This window comes from Mizuhopecten yessoensis, unplaced genomic scaffold, assembly GCF_002113885.1.
Source record: "Mizuhopecten yessoensis strain PY_sf001 unplaced genomic scaffold, ASM211388v2 scaffold7157, whole genome shotgun sequence".
Lineage (NCBI taxonomy): Eukaryota > Metazoa > Mollusca > Bivalvia > Pectinida > Pectinidae > Mizuhopecten > Mizuhopecten yessoensis.
Window position 1 is genome coordinate 3229 of NW_018406909.1, and position 1922 is coordinate 5150.

The 1922-nt window shown below is 35.3% G+C and overlaps 1 protein-coding gene across 1 annotated transcript in view; it reads left to right on the top strand.

Annotated features, from left to right (window-relative positions):
- Positions 1 to 1130: 1130 nt before the first annotated feature.
- The window catches only part of LOC110453188 (nicotinamide N-methyltransferase-like), a gene marked incomplete at its 5' end in the record, with an annotated part of 11248 nt that continues 10456 nt past the window's right edge, over positions 1131 to 1922 (top strand). Inside the window, one exon of the mRNA XM_021502039.1 lies at positions 1131 to 1345. Coding sequence (XP_021357714.1) covers positions 1131 to 1345 — 215 coding nt within the window. The remainder of the gene's footprint in view (positions 1346 to 1922) is intronic.

Here is a 1922-nt window from a genome sequence, read left to right on the forward strand (position 1 = left end):
GACAGGTAGAGTCGTCCTATACAATGTACTGTTGACTCATTTCTTTAGGCGTCTGGTTCTATACGATAATGGTTTTAGTATCTAAAGTATCGTCATAATAAATACAACTGTATGAAGCCTATCGAATTATTTTTTATGCATTAAATTTTGTATATACTATTTGTTAAGTTATTATTCTCGAAAAAATGGCACAAACCTCAAACTTATTGCAACATAATTATTTATTTTTTGTCCTACGAAATGATGGATAATTTTATTGTAACAGAAGAATTTATATAAATATAGGGGAAGCGTTTTTACTCTCTTTTGGCTAAAAAAAACCCCAAACACAGTCATGTATTTAAACGACTTGTAAGTGTTATATTTCACACCTTGTGGTACTGAAAATAGAAAATCAACAGTTAGCAAAACCAATTAAATTACAATATAGATTACCAAAATGTTCCATTGGAATCGTTGTATTGGAGGTGTTAAATAAAACTGAAAGATATTCAGTCATCGAAACGTTTGGTTTTATTACCTTTTATAAATAAAGAATACTGTAAGTTGATCTGAATACAATGAGCAATGTTCCTTTATGATTTATTTAGATACGGTAACTGTGTTTAATTTGCATACAATTATAATGTTGCATTCCCTACAAATAGGTAGTACAAACCTCCAATGTTGGTATACAGGGCTGACTTTGAATTATATTATTACCTAACCAAAGTTGACTGATAAATGCCCACTTGATGAATTGCGTTATTACCTGGATTGGAAATGAGACATAATTACTCTAGCATCATATGTTAGAGTAAACGCTTACACATCCGGAGCACATGGTCTCATTTCCGGTTTTATGTGGGTTCAGGATGTCTTTCCTTCTGTTTTACTGTATTTCCGGTTCCTGCTCGTGACACCGTGATATAATATTTATTGTGGTAGAATCAAGTGGTACCTTAATTCGATCGACGAAATTTGAACCGTATTATTTTAAAACTGTCCAAAAAGGTGTCGCAAAATAGCAATAGCTAACAATTTCTAGTAACACCTGTGGTTTATTAGTTAATAGTTGTTATGTCTATAAACAATAAATTCTATGTGTGTTGTCCATGAATATTCAGATTTTTGTGACATGATATCCCGGTATTTTCCATGAAGTACACATCACTGGGGGTCGGCTGCTGGATGTTGGTACCGGTCCTACTGTTCACTCAGTTATCAGCTCAAGTCGACATGTCGATGAAATCTACCTCAGTGACTACGCCGAACAAAACAGAAATCTGCTCACTGACTGGTGGAAATCAGGAACGAGACCGCAAGCCGGAATAATGGAATATGTGATAAAGAAAGAAAACTCTAAGTAAGCTGTGTTCATTTAATGTAATACATACAGCGTATCAGATATGTATTTACTAAAAAGTCGAAAGACAACAATTGGTGAATTGCAACATTTCGTTTTGTTTAGCAAGATACACATCTCAAGTTATGGGTTAGAACCTCTCGCCAAGCTGTAAGATTGTAGACAAAAACAAGGGTATAGGTTGAAATCTCAATACAAAAACAAAGGTATGGGTCTAAAATCCTTATAGGTAGGCTGTCAAATTGTACGTTGTACATAAGACCAAGGGTATGGGTCGAAATCTCTAGGTAGGCTGTCACGTTGTATATAAGACCAAGGGTATAGGTCGAAATCTCTAGGTAGGCTCTCACGGTGTACATAATACCAAGGGTATGGGTCGAAATCTTTAGGTAGGCTCTCACGTTGTATATAAGACCAAGGGTATGGGTCGAAATATCTAGGTAGGCTGTCAAATTGTATATAAGACCAAGGGTATGGGTCGAAATCTCTAGGTAGGCTGTCAAATTGTATATAAGACCAAGGGTATGGGTCGAAATCTCTAGGTAGGCTGTCAAATTGTATATAAGACCAAGGGTAT